Raw genomic sequence first — 19492 nt, 5'->3', positions numbered from 1 at the left:
AAACTAACTCCATATTAATGCCCATGGTTTTGGAATGATATGTTCAACAAGCACATATGGGTGTGATGGTCGGGTCTCTACATATTATATATTTAAAAAACGGCTTGAATGGGTAGAGAAGGCACTAATAGACAAGCGGATGACGTTGACCGAAGAAGGTAAAAACGTTGTTCGCTCCTCTGTTAGTGCCTCTCTACCCATTCCAGCCCTTTTAAATGTATAATATTCTCTTCAAGTGAGTTTTCTCGTCATCACGGGTGTTCACACACTTTTGGTCATGTAGTGTATGTTAATGTTTTGGTCTTATATGAATATTTGTGTGTGTTTGTGCGAATCTTGTTGGCTATATGTACAGGCTAACTGTTTTTTTTTTCCTTTCGAGTATTGTGATATATGAATAAACCACATGTTTCTATCTCCTAGTAATATTATAGTATTTATTCTGAATATATTCTTTGTTTGTATATATGCAGGCTTAAAAGTAAATGTCGAGAAAGCTGGTAAGTAGCTATAATTTTAGGTACCTTTATTCCATTGTTCTTAAAAGCATTTTTTGTGCAAGGTTTCGACGTCAGTATCATTCAATGATCGTTCAGGTGATGTTTAGAAGATACAGCCTCATCTATGTTGTGACGAAATAATGAACAGTCACGGGAGTATCGCTAGTCACTTTGAGTAAATGTGAGGTTCAAAATTTTCACACGTAACTCAGCTACATGTATATATATATATATAAACATTGTTTTATCCATCCACTTCAGCTTTTCCTAATAATTAAATAAAATGATGATTATATTATATTATATCATAATTGTAGTAAAAATAATTTTTGTAACATGATTTTCAGACGTCGCTGACGATGAAATAAGTTATTCTAAAACGTTTAAACTTGTAAACAAATGTTGTACGTTTTAACAACCTAATTAATTGCAAATACATACATTATGGTTGTGTTGTATTGTAATAACACAGGCTTTTCCCATTTTATTTTTGAGTCTTGTTCCTGTAGTGGTATGCAAACAGACCATATTTTTTCCTGCTTTTCTAATATAGGAATTTTAATTTTTTAATTTATTTAGATTTTCAGCAACATTTTTTTCATGAAACATAGTCCAGAAAACTGTTGACGTTTGCCTTATTCTAGTTGCTTTGTGTCATTGCTCTATGTAGCAGATGATATTTACTCTGGTTGAAGGGATGTCATAGTATATTTCACTTAATATTAGAAGGGTCAAAAAGTGCAATGTTCTTTGCTGGCCGATGGATGATGTCTGTGTGCTGCAGCCAACAAATGTTATAAGAGAAAAACAGTCATGTGGTGATGCCCTCACAACAGATTTAAGTTTATACTCTTCCTCTGTTCCAGCTAATATTAATTGTGTTTAATTTAGAGAGACCTGTTTTTAGATAAAAAGAACTGAGGAGTCATGCAATGATCCATCAGAAGTACCTGTCAACTTGTTTATGCAAGTACTCATGTGCCTTTTTTATATTTGTTTGTGACGCACAAATATTGTATACATTTCCTATAAAATGTATCTTATTTTTTCAAATAAGATTAGATTTCAAATACGTGCTATTTATATGCTTTGCCTCAGTATTTACTTAACATGTCTGGAGTATTTAACCCTTTTTATTCCTGAAAAGTGGCTGATTGGATAATACATGTTGCATATTTTTACCAACATGTATTAAGCTCTTTTGGAGAGTTAAAGCAATATTTGTATTATAAAAAACTAATCATTTTTCATATTTCGCATTTCCATATGCTTTTACAGTCATTTTTGTATGTTATTTGAGATGTATTGATCTATTTTTCTTTCTCAATATTCACAGTATTTTTTCACATTGCCAATAATTCCTCCTAACGTATCTCCCGTTAGTACAGCGGTAAGCCTATGGATTTACAACACTAAAATCAGCGGTTCGATTCCCCTCGGTGGGCTCGGCAGATAGCCCGATGTGGATTTGCTATAAGAAAACACACCCACACTCCTCCTAAATTGTATCTTTCGGCAACAGATGTTTCTTCCTTGACACAAGGCACTAGTTTCCTAAAGCCATTTGTGAGAAACGTTGCTCCACACAAACATTTACTAATATATTTTCTTTAAATTCTGTCTTTTCACCACTGGTCCAATGATAAGGGGTACTATTTCTTTTCAAGTTATAAAAAATTATAACATGTAGTAACTGAAACTAAGTACAGTATGCTAGTAAATCCAATAAATTGTTATACTAGGTTATTACACATTTATTTTGGTGGTAATAAGTCAGGGGTGTGGGAAAACTGCAATGCATCGCGGAACAGTATACTGGTTTACCCCTCTCCTTCAGCCCGTTTACCTGTCCATTTTGATCTTGTGGACAGAATATCTCCAGAATTAATAAACAGATTTTGACCAATCTTATATAACAAATACTGTATGAAAAGCTCTACATTTGTTTTTTGTTTTGATAGTCATGTGTTAGAGGTCAAAGTCAAAAGGTGAATGATACGTAAAAAATCTTTTTGAGTCCTTTTCAATATGATATTTTAATTCAGAATGAATAACTTATAAAATAGGTACTAAGTACAAATTTCTAGAACTGATTAACATTTGACATTCATGGGTCAAAAGTCCAATTTAAAAGACCACAGATACAAAGCAAATCCATTCCAATCTTGTGTACAGGTATCACATCATCAAACTGAGGGAAGTTAAACGTGGTTAGTTTTGGATGTCACGAGTCAAAAGTCAATGTTCAAAGCTCACTAGTGCATAGGAAATCTTCCCCAATTTTGTGGAAATGTTATTTCAATAAAGGATTAATGAATATTGACCAAACGTATGTAACCGTTACTACATACAAAGTTGTAGGTCTGAAACGTTTGTGGGTCATAGGATAAAGATGAAAGTCAAAACGTCACTGATACATAAAAAATCTACCCCAGTTTTTTTGTATTAGATCATCAAACTGTTATATTATAATAATATTAGTTGAGGTATAGACTATTCGTTAACTCAATTTGCCATTATTAAACTCGATTTTCAACTGAGTTAATATATTTATTGTCTTTCTTTAATTGGACATTTCTCATTACGATTTCTTCAGGAGCATTCCACTAAAACATAGAACGTAAATGACAGTACAAGTTTTATACTCTCAGTTGCAGTCTGTGTTTTAGTAGAATGCTCCCGAACCATTTGAGACATTTTATGTTATTTTCAAATATTCCAAGTTTGTTTGTTTGTTTGTTTTTTGGAATTTCGCACAAAGCAACTCGAGGGCTATCTGTGCTAGCCGTCCCTAATTTAGCAGTGTAAGACTAGAGGGAAGGCAGCTAGTCATCAACACCCACCGCCAACTCTTGGGCTACTCTTTTACCAACGAATAGTGGGATTGACCGTAACATTATAACGCCCCCACGGCTGGGATAGCGAGCATGTTTGGCGCGACGCGGGCTCGAACCCGCGACCCTCGGATTACAAGTCGCACGCCTTACGCGCTAGGCCATGCCAGGCCCAGTATTAAAGAAAGTTATGTCTGAGCATATTTAACTGAATAGGTTAATTGATAACTTATCAAGAAATTTAATGGATATTATTGAAAGTTTAATTGAGAGACAGTTGTTTGTTCAGGCTAATTTTAACATTGAACTTTTTCAAGATATTTTTGGTAATCTCGGTGTAGCCAAGTATCATAAAGCATTGAATTAAAGTGTTGTTTGTATTTTGAATCCCACTCTCCAAGTAAATTCCTCATCTTAACTGTAAATTTTCTCGAGTTAGAGAGTTGTATGTTTTACCCACGACTGTAAATCTGAAGTTTAGATAAATCTATTAATTACTGGATTTAAGTTGCACTCCAAATAACTAGCCTAAACATTATCCCGTTGCACTCCTAAAGTAAAATGTTGAGTGTACAATCAACGATAAATAACAAATATGGTGTCATAAGGTCGTTTATATCTAGTATTAAAATGTCTTTCATACACCAATATTCACTACAGAAATTATATAATGAAGCTACTAGACTACTGGTGTTATGAGAACATGTAGTATTATCTCAGCTCAAACTCAGGATGTCATTCATTATTCTGAATGCAAAAATATTGTTTAAATTTTTTCTTATTTTTTAAAGTTCACTAATATGATCATATAGACATTTGTCATCAATTTGTAAAAATATGTTACATTGTATTTTATCTTGGCTCTACACTGCTCTCTCAGATTTTATGTTCATGTTCTCATATTTATTATATTTATTTTAAATGGTCCATTTTCTGACTTCTTTTATTTATGAATACAGTTTCAAATTTGTAGCTCATGATGCTTTGGTATCATTGGCATTTGACTCCTTTTTTAACCATATACAGACATAGTAGTGGATTTAAATAGTTACTTATTTTTAAATAATTGGAATCTACGTCCACAGCAGAAGGTCCAGAATATTGAACCTGTCTATGTATTAAAGTACAGTTCATAGCAGTCTTTTACGTTATTTTGACTAAAAATTCCCTGACGAATATCACATTTCTTTCTAATTTGGGCTTAGGATACTAATACTTTTACAGCTCACTTGTAAATATCTACAAAAAATGAAGCCCACTTTCAGCTGAGAATGTCAATGCTGATGCTTTCATTAAGGTTAAATATTTTCATTTCTTTCTGAGACCTTCTCAAGAAAGGATCTTTTTCGTTTTTTTTGTGTGTGGGGGTATCATTTTAATTGAAAGAGGGTAATCACAGGAATACCTGCAGTTCATTACCTGTCATAAAAGTAAAATTCAGAAAATGTTTCCATTTTTTAGCAGTTCGGTTATTTTCGCCCTGGAACTATTTGTTCTGGGTTATTTGATACTTCTTTGTGGCTAACTACGTTTCCCTTAAAGGCCGATGTGTGGTTTCACAACTAAATAATTTTATTATTTAAATACGAAAATCTTGAATAACCTCTGAGGTTAAATAGGGATCATGTTAAATATTTGAATATTATAAATGTATTTAAGACACAATTTTCATTTAAGTCAAGGAATATTTCCATGACATTATATGCATTATGTGAAATAAATGAATTTATGCACGCTATTTCCGTTTGTAGCTGGCAGACGCCATTTAAATGGATCAAGTAATTCCAATGTCAAAACTATTTATGTCTTATCAAAGTATTTAATAAATTATTTACCTTTGTTAGAAAAAAGTTATCCACCCAGGCGATATTACTAATTTTTCTAAACTCAATATGTAAGCATGGTGCTTTTATTTTCTACTTTTGATAATTAACACAGGTGAAGGTCAGTTATTTATATTGACTTTGTAATCCTCCCGTTCAGCATCATTTTGTTATCTATATTATGAGTTGCCTGAGAATGAATTATTGAAATTGCTATATTGTCTGTTTTCCTAACGTCTATATAATATTAGCTTAATTCTGAATGGTTCAACTTCTTATCAGACCCAACATTATAAAACTAATGAAGTTTTGTTAATGCTTGTGTCCCTCTTACATTCATTTACATGTTGTTTCACCTATTTAACAACATTTTGTTTTTATTGACTACATTTCCTAAAGTTTATTTCTTCATAATAAATTTTTATTCCCAAAAATGTGATAAACTTGCTTGTACTTAAGTTTGGCTGAAGAAAACCGATTAATCGAAATAATTTGTTTCAAACCACGGGTGTAGATTAAACTCAAAATGGTATGATATATTACAATACTAAAAGATATGTCATCCTTCTCTAAAGGATTTATTTTAATACACACAATAAATTATTGCTAAAAATGTCATAATCAGACGAAACATTTCCGGTTTGAACAAAGTACAAACCAGCTAAAATATGACCAGAACTATAGCATAATCAAAGTCGCTTTCAAATAGAGACAATCCGATTTTAAGTAACAGACTTATTTTGTAATTTACCATAATTTTGACATTTAAGAGAATATAACAAAAGATAACCAATTTTCAGTTATGACAACTAGCTCACGAGATGTTGCTTGTCCAAGGACTCCAGCAACAAGTAGTTCCTTAATCACAGTAACTGTGCTGATCTAAAGTATTGAACTCTTATTAAAGTACTGAATGCTGTATTAAATGCCAGGTGTGTGGTTTTGAATTTTACATCGTGTTTTAAAGCGAGCACGAATCTACGAATGATTAATTTTAACAAATGTGACAATACTACATATTACAGGCGATGTGAACTATTCCAGAAACTGATATAATCTTTGCATCTTGTAATTGATCCTTTGTGAAGGTTTGCAAGATATTTTCCTAATGACATCTTGACTCCAACTTCTTTCTACGGCAGTTACTAACCTTTCAAGGCGAATCTATTTTGATATCTGTTGGCAAGAGTTTTCACTGGGTTAGATATCGTTACAAACTGGTGATTTATTGTCTCAGTATTCTTGGTAATATTGTATACGATGTGTTCGCAAGGTAGCAAGTGGATTTACATTTATCCATACATTTTGTTTACAAGCTATGAAAGGTCACGCACTTCTCTACACGTTTTCAAGAAGGATGGTAACAACTTTATGAAATAATACATTGTAATTTTTGTATGCAAGAATGTGAAACAATATATATCTTTAGCTATTATCAACTGTAGGTTGACTTTAGCTACGATTTCTGTAAATATGTAGCCTTGTCAGAAACTAATACTAAACATTTTGAATATATACTAAATATAATTAATCTGTTTAGTTTACTACGCTGTTCTTTCAAGGCTACACAAGAAAATTTGAAGGTTTAGTTGAAGCTGAGATTATTAAAAGCCTAAAAAGCTAAATAAATGTATTACATGAAATTACATTGGCATAGATAATGTATAATATTTCGTAGTATTTTCGTGTAAAACGTACGTTTTCTGTACTTATTAACATAAATTAGGGAAACAGCTTATTTTATATAATGTACATTAAAACAATATACAATCGAGTAGCTAAATAGCTTACTAATTTAGAAAATATTCATGTGAAAGGGTTCGAGTCTTTTGAATACTGTTGTTGATCATCTCCGCACTGCAATTCTATGTTTCTAATACGATGTGCATTAGCTCTTCCAATATAATAATACAACACCACTTTCTTCATATGTTCAAATATCGTAACAAACAAATCACCTCACTTGACCAGCAAAATCATCAAATCCGATTGAGCATCTATTAGATGAGCTTTAATATCACATTTGCCACACTAAACCATTAACAATAACTGTTTGTCAACTGCAAGCCATATTTCTCGACGAAAGAATTATTATCGAAAAAATACCCCTGGTATCTTGTAGCCCCTCCACCAGTGGCACAGCGGTATGTCTGCGGACTCACAACGCTAGAAACTGCGTTTGGATACCCGTGGTGGGCAGAGAACAGATAACCCATTGTACAGCTTTGTGCTTAACTTCAAACAAACAAACAAACAAACAAACAAAACAAAGTAACTTGCAAATTCTATGTCGTAACAAGTCGGGGTTATCATTACATCGAAAGATGGTCCAACTCAATATTCGAATGAAGGTTTTATAAAATCATGTTTGATATGTCAAGAAACTCACCTAATATGCTTGTATACAGTATTTGTCGTCATTTAAATCTAAGCAGCTTAAAACAACTTTGTACGATGCAAGTTCGCCTGACATGGGTTGGTGTTTGTAGCGTTTTTCTTGCAATATGCTTGTTGTACATTCGAATCCCATCACTGAATTGCTCGTCCTTTCAACTGTAAAAGCGTTCTAAATTTTGAGGCCAATCCTACTGTTAATTTTTAAGAGATCAGCCCAATAACTGGCTGTGCGGTGTTGAATAGATGCTTTCACGCTGAAATATCACTTCTAAATGAGGAACAGATAGTGCAGATAGCCCTCGCGTAGCTTTGCGCGAAATTCAACAACTACAACAAAAAACAATATAATACACGTTACAGTTTTTTCAGAACATTTAATAATTATAAATACATAATATACTAAAAATAAATGAAGATTAAAATAACTATTTACAACTTCTTCATTCTTATATATTACAATAATACAAACATACACTGAACATCGCGTTCTTTATAAATTGAAAAATAAGTTATAGATACATTGAAAAAGTTTTATAAATTTATTTGAGTAAAAAACACGTATGCATTTTTAAAGTTTATTACTCATAATGTTTCTTAAAGCAAACGGAAAAAGCAGAGATAAGGAAGAAAAGATAAGCTACTTGAAAAGTAAGAGAAATGATATAAATATCTGATGTAGGAACATTTCTTGAATGCTGAGGAGCACGGTAGAAAAATTTTCTGTACCATTCAAAATATACCAGGGATCATTTTCAACTAAAGAGAGAAGATCATGGATAACTAGTAATCAACTTATGGTTGTGCATTTTATTTGATTTACATATTCTCAAACATAAACAATATTACTTTTTTTCCCCACTGTCTTTATAAAACTCAACGTGGAAGAGAATACCCTTAAAAATGAAATATTTTTGCTGAATGATTAGTTGTTTGTTTGTTTTTTCAACTGATTAAAAAACAACAAAGTCTTGTTAACAACTAGTGTCCTTCGAAAGCACTTATCACCCACTGTCTAGAATAATCTCCACGTGTCTCTAAATAACGACATATGGAAGGTTGTACTATTTCTCCTCAAGAACATCTTCCAGATTTTAAAGAGTTACGAGCTAAGTAAGGTAGGCTGTAAAGCACGTTTTAATCAGACTATTCTTATAGATAGGTGGCTCCCTCTGAAGAAGTTCATCCGGAACTAATGCATAGTGCGAGTGGCATTTTCATCCATAAGTACGAATTTGTAATCAGTGCCACAGTATCATGTAAATGCTTAAGATCTCTCCCTTCTACTAAAAAGTTACAAGAAACTGTCCTAGGGCACATATGGGCTAATATTACCATCAAAGCTAATGATGTCACAGGTCACGATGGTCTCGTCACAATGTTAATTTGGATATGCTAGCATTTTGATAACACTCCAATATTTTCTCAACATTCTGATATATAATGGTCTGACTATATAGGGCAAAACGTGGATTTGTCTATCAAGAGAACCGGTGTCCAGCCTTGATTGGCCCAATCCAGGTGGTCTTGAGCTCAATATAGATTATAGACGGTTTTACTCTGACGTTGGGTCATTAAGATCCTTATACGAGATTTGCATGGGCACAAATCAGTCTCTTTGATACATCCTGAAAGTCAATAGTGTTCTGAGCAATAAGGAAATGGATCTTGGTATACGAGTTGGAAGCAATCTTTTACTGAGTTTGGTGCTATCTTCAGCATTTCCATGGCACCTTTTTATATTTCTATGAATTCTGCGTCCTTTGAAACATATAAAACAACAAGATAGTCCACATATACGTAACTAGAAACACAGCGTAGACATACTCCAATTTACAGGATACCTAGGTCATGTAACAAACCTTCCAAAATTAAATGTCTGAAATTAAAGCCTACTTTCTACTTCCCATACTGTGTAGGGGGAAAAAATAAATAAATTCTGGGTTTTCGTAAGCACTGATAATAATGATCCATCGCAAATGTTTGAATAGTTTATAATACTTTGTGTAAGGAATATTTAAAACATTATTTTAGGAGATGTACGGATCAGGGAAATTTTCTAAACATGATTCTCATTCTGCTGCAAACAATACAAGTACTTTTGTATCGGTTCATTAACTGAAAGGTTACAAACAACTTGCACGCTTCTGTATTTGTTTTTAAAATCAATATCAACTTAATTTTGAAAAATAACGTGATCAAATAGTTAACGTGTACAGTGAAATATCATTGGTCAGTGAACAGTTATTACTAATCATTAAAACAATTTATACATGCAGTGAACAACCACAGCAAGCACAAAGCGTCACTAGCTATAGAACAGTTACTAAATCCACTGATAGTATTGAAAAATCAGTTGTCATTGATTAATTACTATACGTACTGAAAATCAGTTGTCATTGATTAATTACTACACGTACTAAAAAATCAGTATTCTTTGAACAGTTACTACAAACACAGAACATTCAATAGTTCTAACGCAGTTATTTCGTTAAATAACAGTTTTTGATTTTCTTTATATCCTGCTGCACTTTTAGTGAAATGTGCAAACCAAAATACGTTTTTCTGCCAATGCAATATCCTCTCCACTGCTTTCTGCACAAGCAAAATAATATATAAAAAGTGTGGAAGCCCGTATTTGTTAAAAGTGTCACAGGATGAATTAGTCTTTCTTCTTATTTTGTTTAAATCATTTATCACGGTCTTGTTGGATATATGAACACCATTACAGTCACTCACGGAATTCTTGTCTGATCCATATTTTCTAAACTGACCACAGAAAATCGTTTTTAAAATAAATATTGTAAAGTATGTTTGACAGATCAAACACTGGAAGTTTAATAGCAGTACTCTACAACATCAGGGTATCTTTTCTATATTCAATGCGATATGTTATTCTTCATTTTTGATGACATAATTGAAGGTTAGTGTTTTTAAAAGGCACTTATTTTTAAAAAGATGTAAGTTAAGTTTTTTGTTTTATACAAGTACTTTCGGTTGGGATAGACTCATAGGGTCTGTTTACTAACCATTTTCAAACCGAAGAACTGCGTTTAATACATATCAAAAGTAGGCTAACATGTCTGAACGGTCCGTTGTTCCAGATAACTTTAATGGAATTACGCTGACATCCGGGTCCAGCTCGGTCTGCAAAAACAAAATATATATATATATATACACACACACACATACAATTATTACCAATTAAGAAATATGAGAATAACATTAAACAGCAGAATATTCGCTGAAACTTAAAGTCAGGAACGTTTATGACATTTCCTTGTTCAGTTTTTATAATTTAAATGAATATTCGATGTTGGCATCGGGTAAAATAAAAGACACTGTACGTTCTACAGGCAAATAATGTTAATATGAACAAAAAATGATAGAGAACCTAAGTGAAATTCAGATATTATACAGTTATTCAATTTAATGAACTTCCCAATTTCTTCACAACAAAAATAATTCCCAATGTGTGAATAATTTAGATCGTAGTAATTCATTAAGAAGTTTACACTCACTCCAATTGATCTATCGTCATCATCCCAGCTTAGCTTCTTAACTCGTCGAGGGATGGATCCATTTGGCCATCGAATAGTGTGGATCTTACTTTGTAGTTCTGTCACTAAATCTTGGGCATATCCATTTACATTAGACTGGTTTTGTTTAATCATATCTGTTTTGTTTTCTTGTGAATTTTCTCGAAAGTTATCATCTGGAGAATGTAACTTCTGTTTTTTAACGTGTTCAGTTTGTGGAGATCGTTTGCTGTTCTTGACAGTTTCTTCTTTCACATTCTTCAGTTCGGGTTGATCTACAATAAATATTGCATGCCTATCAGCTCCCTGCTCAGGCTGATTCTGATCGTCATTGTGGTTGGCTGGTTGAATTCTCGCAGGTGAAGGCCTTGTCACTTTACTCTGATATTGAGATCTTCGAACAGCAGAAGAGCGCTCTTCGCTATGTTGCTTGCTTGAAAACAATTAATCAAAATATTTCCTATATTCTAGATACGATACTTATAAGCATGCAAACAAAGTATGAAGAAATTTATGTTAACAAATAATATTTTTAATTCGATTTGATCACTCATAAAACTGGTATTCAATAATTATATTGCTGTCAGTAATGAAATGCAAAGACAATAACCAGATGTAGACTGCTAGTGTACACGGATCTTTATTGTTTATTATACTGGAATGACCCTCAATCGATGACTGTATCATGGGTAATTTTGTGAGGCTTCATGTAACATGTTGAGCCTCTTAATGAATGTAAATATCATAGGTGCTCCTTAAAAAACCCCATGGTGTGATAATACTAACTGTATAGATTTTTATAACACAGGTGAAATGTGTTGGATTCTTACGTCATAGTCAGGTTTTTGTAGATGTGCATAATATGAATGATCCATTGTGGACTTCTGTGTTATGAATGACTCATTACGTTTTGTAGATTTAATGAATTATCCTTAAAATGTGTTGATTCTTTGTGAATTTGACACCCTCGACCCTATAATATTAACGAGCCTTATACTGTGAATGACTGTTAGTTGACTTGAACCAAAAATGATAGTATGAATCTAAATAACTTGTATAATCCCTTGTATAACCCTTTAATGTAGACCTCTGCAGATGACTTGTTATGAATCTTTAAACCATAATCACATCTTTCAGATCTTATGATGTACTGATCTATAATGTAGATAACTTCAAAAAAAATTTAACACTTTAAAATTTTCAGTTTAGAAGACTGTTCTATGGGTAACCCTTTGTATCTCTTACAGTACAGATGAGGTCTTGTGAACTTATATAATGTTAAGGCAAAGAGAGTTGTTAAGAGTGTCTTACTGGCAACTGATAGTGGGCTAACCCTTTCTCAGTTGATAGAACATTTACCTGGTATGCAAGAGGTTTCAGGTTTAATAGTTAGTCAAATCAATTAAAACATTGAACTATCACATAACAACTGGCATCCAACTAGTTGTCTTCCCAAAACTATAAGATAAAGCCTGAGATCAGAAGAATGTAGTAAATTAAATAGTAGAAAACTGTTTTGTCAGTTATTGCTACTATGTTCACCTTTTTGTTTACTTGATAGAGCACCAGCTTAGTATGCAATAGGTTTCAAATTCAATCCTACTTGCTGCAAATTTATATGAGTTAAATTGCTATATAAAAACAGGAACCCAAATAGTGGTAGTCCAACAACACTGCAAAATGACCTAGAATGTACCGTGTTTTTGTGAAGGTAATGTGATAGTTTAAACTTGTTAGAAAGTGTTTTACTAATAATTACCAGTGGGTTAATACTTTACATTAGTTGGCATCACACTCACTTGTAGCTCGTATCCCAGTTCGAATCCTGGTCATTGGAGATGATTCAAACAAATTAGATTACTAAAGAAAAACAAGTGTCCAACTGATGTTTATCCCATGACCCTGAAATAAGGCTTTTCCTGAAATAATCTTCATTGTTAAAGCACTTGCCTGGTTTGTGAGTTATCCTGTCTAAAGCTTATTTGGCATAAATGTATAATTTGGATTAAGACTCTATAAATGGTCTTTGGTTCAACTTTAGAGCATGGATGACCATGATAAACCTACAGCTGTGATAACTTATGGATCCCAGCAGGATGGATGACTGTTTGAAATGTAGAGATTCCTTGTGGACTTTTAGAGTGAGGATAATATTCTCTAAGTATGTAGTGTGGATGAACTGCCATGCGGGTGAAAAAGTAAGAATGATTTACTTTCTGTACCAAAAATATGAATGAATTCTTATTACTTCTGAAGAAGAGCCATCTGTGTAAAAGCACTCATGCTTCTTGTTATTTTTAAATCTGCTTGTTAATCTTAGAAACATACTGATTTATTTAACATAAATGAACCATAGTGAACTCAAAGTGTGAAAGATCCCCTTTGAACATCACTTATATGACCCAAAAAGGAATTGTAAACAGTGTAAACGTTAGGAACAATATATATGTAAATACTGTGAGCTTCTACTTTATACAGATAGAAATACGAAAAGGAAAAGATTTACTTAGACATTGTTAAAGTCTGTGACCGAATGTGCTTTTTACTACTATTTTATTTTTCATAATTAATGAGATGTTTTTAAATTTTTGTCTTGACAATTTTCAATACTAAAACCTCCATTTAATGTATTGATTGACCAAGTACACAACAAGACAGTTTATTTTATATTCCTTAATGATTATTAGAAATAAGCATTCTGAATGGTCAGACTAGAGTCACCAGTAAGATATTTATGAAAATGGTGTCTTTGTGACATAATATGCATTTTAGTAGCTAATACTGAAACTTCATTTGAAGAACAAATAGTTCATAGTATACATTTACATATTATTCCTAGTACAGCCTCACATGAAAATATATTAGAAAATGCTGTTTGGTGTATTGTGACAAGAGACATATGTTTAAGATGACTTAAAAATTATAGTGAATAAACAGGCCTCATTTCATGAAAAAGGTTGGCACTGAGATTTAAAAAATTATAAGCACATTTCAATTAGTCCTACAAATGAATACCAGTCCAAAGTACAATACATTTAAATTTATTGATCTAAGCAATTGCTCATGCCATCTATGCCTAATTTGTATCACTGTTATTACTGTTTTTTTTTCTAACTAAGATGGCAAGTTGTAATTTTAATTGAAATGCTAATTGTTAAAACTGTTGTTTCCATTTTTCTATTTGTTAATATTTAATTTAAATAAAGGATTATTTCTTTTAAAAGATCTCATAATTATATCTTGATTAACAAGCTACCATAAGGTTAATTCGAACAAAGAGAATACACATAATGTTGCCAAAAAAGGCCACTGCACAAATCAATCATCATTATTGAAGTTGTAAGATAAAACCAAATACCTCTTCAAGACTTACCTCTTCAATATATACAGTGTTAGGGTTACAATGACAATCAACAAAGTCCCTAGTATCACTCCAAAAACCACCATCAAAATAAAGGAGTTATTCGGCTGATTTTCTTCTGGGGTACCACCTTGCAATAACTCCTCAGGGAATGTAACACTTAGCGGAACACTTGATTGGCGAGGTGGGACTCCATTGTCTGTGGCAACAACAATCATGTGAATTACTGATGAATTCAGATTTTCAACCTGTCGGATACGGAGCTCACCACGATTCGAGATAGAAAAAAAACTGAAAGGAATTAGGATCAACAAAATAAGAAATAACACCATACATTTATTTAGAATCAACAACATGCATTTGGTTCTACTGTCTAACTGTGTAATTCTCTGTTGGATATATTAACAAATCACAGGCCATAGTCAATTTAGCCACTTACCTACTTGGAATCAAAACAGTATTTTACTGATAATCATTAAATAAGGTGATAACTTTCTAAAGATTGAAACAAATGAAATATTAGATAGTTATACTAAAATAAACATAATCTAAATCTTCTGATGTATGTTTTAAATAACAAATTAAGAATAGATAAATGCTATAATATTAAAGAGAAACAGTTTAGTACAGAAACTGTTTGGCAAATACCAAACTATAAAAAAGTCTCTTTATACAAAATAGTGTTACTTACTCAGAAAATGGACCTTTGACCTGTAAATCTATCTTATCATTCCAGTCTCCATCTGTTACCTGTAGAAGAGTACTATTTAAACGAAGCCATTTTGTTTTCTTGAGCTAAACAATGTTATTTGTATATGGTTCTGTAAATGATCCATACAAGTAATATTTCTTAGGTGTGATTGATTAAAACCAAGAATTCCTTAATTTGGTAAGAGTACAAGCTATAGTTACTGAGCTCTTAATGGTTGTCTATAAAGAATATGTCTCGTAACTATGTAGCACATTGTTGAATTATAAATTGCCTGTACCGTATTTAAAAACTAAAATTACATGACGTCACGTAAGCTTATTACTTTTGACAATTTATTTGTGGTAAAATACTAATAACAAATTCTCTAATATCTAAAATAAAACAATCCATTCTCTTATTAATTAGTTTTTTTTGCATACTAATAATCACAGTATTATTCATTATTTTTTAAAATGTGCTTTTCATAGTTTCACTTACAAAATCTATTAGATATTCATATATAAATATTTTAAGCTCTTCCAAAATAATTATCTCAAAACACACTCCATTCTATTTTATAATTCCACTATATCACCCACCTCAACTTTCCCAACAAGAGATCCAATTCTTACATCTGGATCGCGAACAGTAAAAGCATACTGACTCTGTCTGAAAACTGGATCATTGTCATTGACATTCATCACAGTTATGTTAAGCCTGGCTACGTCATTCTAAAATGTAAGAAAAAAAAAGAAAAGCTTGTTTGTTTGTTTTTGGAATTTCGCACAAAGCTACTGGAGGGCTATCTGTGCTAGCCTTCCCCAATTTAGCAGTGTAAGACTAGAGGGAAGGCAGCTAGTCATCCCCACCCACCGCCAACTCTTGGGCTACTCTTTTACCAACGAATAGTTGGATTGACCGTCACCTTATATGCCCCCACGGCTGGGAGGGCAAGCATGTTTAGTGCGACGCGGGCGCAAACCCGCGACCCTCGGATTACGAGTCGCACGCCTTACATGCTTGGCCATGCCAGGCCAAAAGAAAAGTAACACATAACAATGTCTTAAATTCATTGACCAATATGAAAAACTAAAAACATGATCAGTGATAACTATTTTGGAAAATATTTTTTTTTTCACATTATTTTCTTAGAAAGTCATCTACCTTTAGGTTATTTATGAAAAGTATCAGCTAGTGTCCATTCATATCCCCTACCACAACAATCGTTAAAATATCAAGTTCAGTTTTAAACTGTGAGAAAGAATTAACCAATAAATTGAGATGGACAATAAATGGGCTAAGAAAATATAATGCAGTTCTGTCATATTTCATTCTATCTGAGCTTTGTTTTTTCGAACATGTATCTGTTAGCCTAACGTGACATTCGCAAGTAGTGCATCTGGCTGCAAATCTAGCGTGTGCGATTGATGCTACTATATTAATGACAAACATGCATTTATAGGCCTTTATTCAGAGCTTTATTATGCTAACAAATGTACATAATATATATATATATATATATATATATACAGTACATTGTAATGCTTATCTCATTCTACTTCGCTTTCATTTTAAGTTTTCGGTTACATTAATAATAAAAAAACTTTGATAAAGAGAATAACTTACTCAATGAAAGTTGCAACTTTTTATTTGATATGATTTGTGATAAAATTAGTTGAGTAAAGTTGAATCATGTTATATTGAAACACTTTTGGAGCTTCGCAACATCATTACAGTCAGCGTCACCATGTAGCCACTGAGCATGCTCTATCTGACAACAGTGCTTCATGCCAATAGCCCTTCAGAAAATTTTTTATTTTTTTCACAAATCATGGGTATCACTTTGAGCAGGGATTGAAGCTCTTAAAAACACCTGGTAAAATTTCATAAATGATAACATGGTACATGAAGCATTACATTTTCCGCACACAGGATGCAACTCACTTCCGAGGCACAAAATATCAGGAGACATGAGGTATTACTTTTATAGGGTCACATGGTTTCGCAGAAACTACCCAAGTATTTTCTGTGCTAATTTATAACAGATAGTTTGGAGGGAAGGCAGATAGTAAACAGCAACTAGCAGCAACTCTTAAGATACTGTAATCGAACAGTAAAACATCAACGACCCCAAAGTGCGGAAAGCGAGTTTTCAATAACGAGCAGCGAACCATACACCCTCAGACTCACAGAACAGTGACCCAAACTATTCAGTGTAGGTTTGATACAAGATAAAAAAAACAAACAATCACATTATATGACGAATAATGAATGATACAATGAAATGTACGCTTTAAATTCATGAAAAAATGTATTTTTCTTGTGTAGTTTAATAGAAGGATGATATTTAACCTTTTATTCAAATAAAACTAAACCGTGCGATATTCATACCAAATACCTACCAAAGATCCACATATTTGGAAAATACATGTCAATTTACAGAAAACTTACTTTAACTATTATACATACTGGTATGTGACTAGAGCCCTTGACTTTCAATGAAAGTGTAAACAACATTACACAATGATTGAGAACATTATATTAAAACGGTTCAGGAGCTTCACTACGTCGTTACAGTCAGTTGCATCATGTCGCCATTGAGCATACTCTATCTGACAGCCATGCATCATAGCAAAAACTCTGTAAGATAGTTCTCTTTGCAAAAGGCTCCATCGTAAGTGTAATGCTAAAGAATAACACTCTGGAACATAATCCACATAATTTATAAGAATGAAAGTCTTCCAGTGCCTGTTTGAATGGTTTGATCGCATAAAAATCCATAGGAGTTGCATTTAGAGACTTTGTCAATATATTTTCGCTTCATTTCCCTAAATGCTTAAGATAGTACATGGTTGAACGGATATGTCATGGAAACGTGTGTACACATGACTTTACAACTTTTCCGCATGGAGATCCTTTCTGATTATGTTGAGCACTGTTATCTGCAATACGTGAACGACTTTAGTCACTGAGAAGATGTCACACTTTGGTTACTACAGATAAAGTATGACTTGTCGCAGGTTTTTTTCTGACTTGTCTATAATGTCCCAAGTTAAACATTATTTTTTTGCTCTTCAATGCCATTAAGTTCAATGGATATAAACAAAGGATCCATTTTGGAAACCCTGAATCTTCAATCTTAAGATATTCTTATAATTTCAGTTATGTTGGGAAGTTCCATTACATACACATTTCAAGAGTGATCTGGTGTCAGACTTCACATGAACTGAAAATAATATCATCTGATATAAACAAATAGTGCTTACTTTCTTATTCGAATATCCAAAATCTTTTTAACACAACATACTCAACTCTGTGTAATATCGTTTTCAAAGTTTTCCAATAAAGAAGACGGCTGTGTTTCTAACTGAAAAAAAAATCACTGTTTTTTTGGTAATTCAGGAAGGTAAATTTACATTATTTTTACTGAAAAAACCTGCATAAACATTACTGGCTATAATCTTAAACTTATTCCACTAACGTTCAAAGTCATTTAGTTAAAAAAACTGAATACGGAATATAAAAAAGTGCACTTCAATAATATGATGTTTCAATGGTTGGTTATTAAATTATCTTTATATCCAGATGTTCTAGGTTTTTAGAAAACAAAACAAACAAACCTGAGTACCATCAGATGCCATTGCTTGAAGTGAATAGAACTGTTGAGTTTCATAATCTAATCGTTTGGATACAATCACCTCCCCACTAAACAAAATGAATGAAAGAAAACAAATATCAAATTCTATCAGTAAGCTTAACACTCTGAAATTATGGATTAAACTGATCAAGACATATCAATGCAAACTCCAATTAATTATTCATAAAACAACAATAACTTAAATAAAACAATTTGTCATTTTCAGTACAAAACAATTCAAAGCACTTTTTTGTGGTAATAGTATTTGGTGAAAAAGTTGGAATATGAAGAAATGGATGAAAATAGAATGGATATTTGTGAATGTTTCATAAGTGGACAAGAGGGAATCCTCAATAGCCGTGAAACTTGAAATTCCTTTTGGGCAGGATTAAAGTAAATTGATTCATGAGATCTTCCACCCTTTTTTATTAGCTATATTTTTGGCATTAGCAATACCAAGAGAGGGACTTGCGTATAGTCGATTCAGTTTTTTTACTCACCAAAATTTCTACCATCCTATCCTCAAATTGAAACTATTTTAGTCAGGATTAGGGTAAATTAATCGATGAAAACTTTGGTGTGATCACATAAAGCAATCAAAAGGGTTTGACCTTCTGAGACTAGAACAGCTATTAGATCTCAAATTGGGCAAGAGAAGATGGAACTAAGAGCTAAAAGTCTGTACTTGGAGAAAAAAAAAAAAGCAATGAAAA

The 19492-nt window shown here is 32.5% G+C and overlaps 1 protein-coding gene across 7 annotated transcripts in view; it reads right to left on the bottom strand.

Moving 5' to 3' along the window:
* Positions 1 to 7908: 7908 nt before the first annotated feature.
* LOC143232308 (protocadherin gamma-B2-like) overlaps positions 7909 to 19492 on the bottom strand; it is a 52579-nt gene continuing 40995 nt past the window's right edge. For 5 of the 7 annotated variants that reach the window (XM_076467554.1, XM_076467555.1, XM_076467556.1 and 2 more), the window contains exons 12-17: positions 18763 to 18847; positions 15742 to 15873; positions 15143 to 15201; positions 14464 to 14742; positions 11073 to 11523; positions 7909 to 10698 (exon numbers count right to left, since the gene is read on the bottom strand). In XM_076467554.1, coding sequence (XP_076323669.1) covers positions 10615 to 10698; positions 11073 to 11523; positions 14464 to 14742; positions 15143 to 15201; positions 15742 to 15873; positions 18763 to 18847 — 1090 coding nt within the window. In that variant the 3' untranslated portion in view covers positions 7909 to 10614. The remainder of the gene's footprint in view (positions 10699 to 11072; positions 11524 to 14463; positions 14743 to 15142; positions 15202 to 15741; positions 15874 to 18762; positions 18848 to 19492) is intronic. The other 2 variants (XM_076467558.1, XM_076467559.1) reach the window with 2 other exon arrangements.

This window comes from Tachypleus tridentatus, chromosome 11, assembly GCF_004210375.1.
Source record: "Tachypleus tridentatus isolate NWPU-2018 chromosome 11, ASM421037v1, whole genome shotgun sequence".
In the NCBI taxonomy this organism is placed as follows: domain Eukaryota; kingdom Metazoa; phylum Arthropoda; class Merostomata; order Xiphosura; family Limulidae; genus Tachypleus; species Tachypleus tridentatus.
This window is presented reverse-complemented; position numbering and strand designations above follow the sequence as displayed.